The 1,397-nt window shown below is 38.6% G+C and overlaps 1 protein-coding gene across 1 annotated transcript; it reads left to right on the top strand.

Moving 5' to 3' along the window:
• The first annotated feature begins 225 nt into the window (after positions 1-225).
• On the top strand, positions 226-1,185 carry LOC100917716 (olfactory receptor 5M11). Its single transcript, XM_012552671.1, has one exon. The coding sequence runs from the start codon at positions 226-228 to the stop codon at positions 1,183-1,185; it is 960 nt and encodes a 319-aa protein (XP_012408125.1).
• The last annotated feature ends 212 nt before the right edge of the window (positions 1,186-1,397 follow it).

A 1,397-nucleotide genomic window follows, 5' to 3' on the forward strand; every position in this document is an offset into this window, starting at 1 on the left:
AACCCTCAAAAAAGAAAAACAAAAAACAAACAAAAAAACATGCAAGACAAGCATTCCCTTTGCTTTTACATTGTAATACTGGGCAGACCTTGTTTTCCACATAAATCAGTATATTTGTTCCTCAGTAAAATTATCAGAGTAACAATCATTCTCTATATTTCATGATCTTTGCTTTATTTCTTCTTTGTCTCCATTTATCTCAGACAACTACAGAGATCCAGGGAAATGTCAAGTCAAAATGGCAGCACTAGATTCACTGAATTTATTCTCCTTGGACTCACAGATTGTCCTGAACTACAACATATATTGTTTGTGGGTTTTCTTGGAATCTACATTCTTACCCTGTTAGGAAACCTTGGAATGATCATCTTGATCAAACTTGAGCCTCGCCTTCACACACCCATGTACTTTTTTCTTACTAATTTGGCTTTTGTAGACTTGTGCTATTCCTGCAATGCAACCCCCAAGATGTTGGCAAATTTCTTATCTGACAGGAAGAGCATTTCCTTTGTTGGTTGCTTTGTGCAGTGTTACATTTTCATTGCTTTATTGCTCACTGAGTTTTACATGTTGGCTGCCATGGCTTATGATCGCTATGTAGCTATCTGTAGCCCACTACATTACAGTGTGAAGATGTCCAGGAGAGTCTGCATTTGCCTGGTCACCTTCCCCTATATCTATGGTTTCTCTGATGGTCTTTTTCAATCCATTCTGACGTTTCGCTTGTCCTTCTGTAGATCCAATGTCATCAATCACTTCTACTGTGCTGATCCCCCTCTCATCAAGTTGTCTTGTTCTGACACCTATATCAAAGAACATGCCATGTTCATCTCAGCTGGGTTCAACCTTTCCAATTCTCTTGCCATCATTCTCATCTCTTATGCCTTCATTCTGGCAGCCATCCTCCGCATTCGCTCTGCTGAGGGAAGGAGGAAGGCATTCTCTACCTGTGGCTCTCACATGATGGCTGTTACTTTGTTTTATGGGACTCTTTTCTGCATGTATGTAAGGCCTCCCACTGATAAAAATGTCGAGGAATCCAAAATCATAGCTGTGTTCTATACTTTTGTGAGTCCTGTGCTGAACCCACTTATCTATAGTCTGAGAAACAGAGATGTCAAAGTAGCTTTGAGGAATATACTCAGGAAAAATCGACTGAAAAAGATGGTTTCAGGTATGTCATAGACCCAACTTTTTTGAGTCAATGGTTCTATACTTGGAGACATTGATGATTAATGTGTTTAGTGTGCCAAAGTTTCAGTTTCTACATGATGGACAAGAATGGAAGAAGAATTAAAATTATGCCCAGATTCCAGATTTGTTGTATATTTTAAGCTCTTTTTATATAAGATTTTCCAAGTAGTAAGTGATAGTAAGGAAGCTGCCTTAAAACTAAT

Source organism: Sarcophilus harrisii, chromosome 6 (assembly GCF_902635505.1).
Source record: "Sarcophilus harrisii chromosome 6, mSarHar1.11, whole genome shotgun sequence".
Lineage (NCBI taxonomy): Eukaryota > Metazoa > Chordata > Mammalia > Dasyuromorphia > Dasyuridae > Sarcophilus > Sarcophilus harrisii.

Coding starts and splice junctions, on each gene's coding strand:
- LOC100917716 (XM_012552671.1), top strand. CDS start 226: ATGTCAAGTCAAAATGGCAGCACTAGATTCACTGAATTTATTCTCCTT.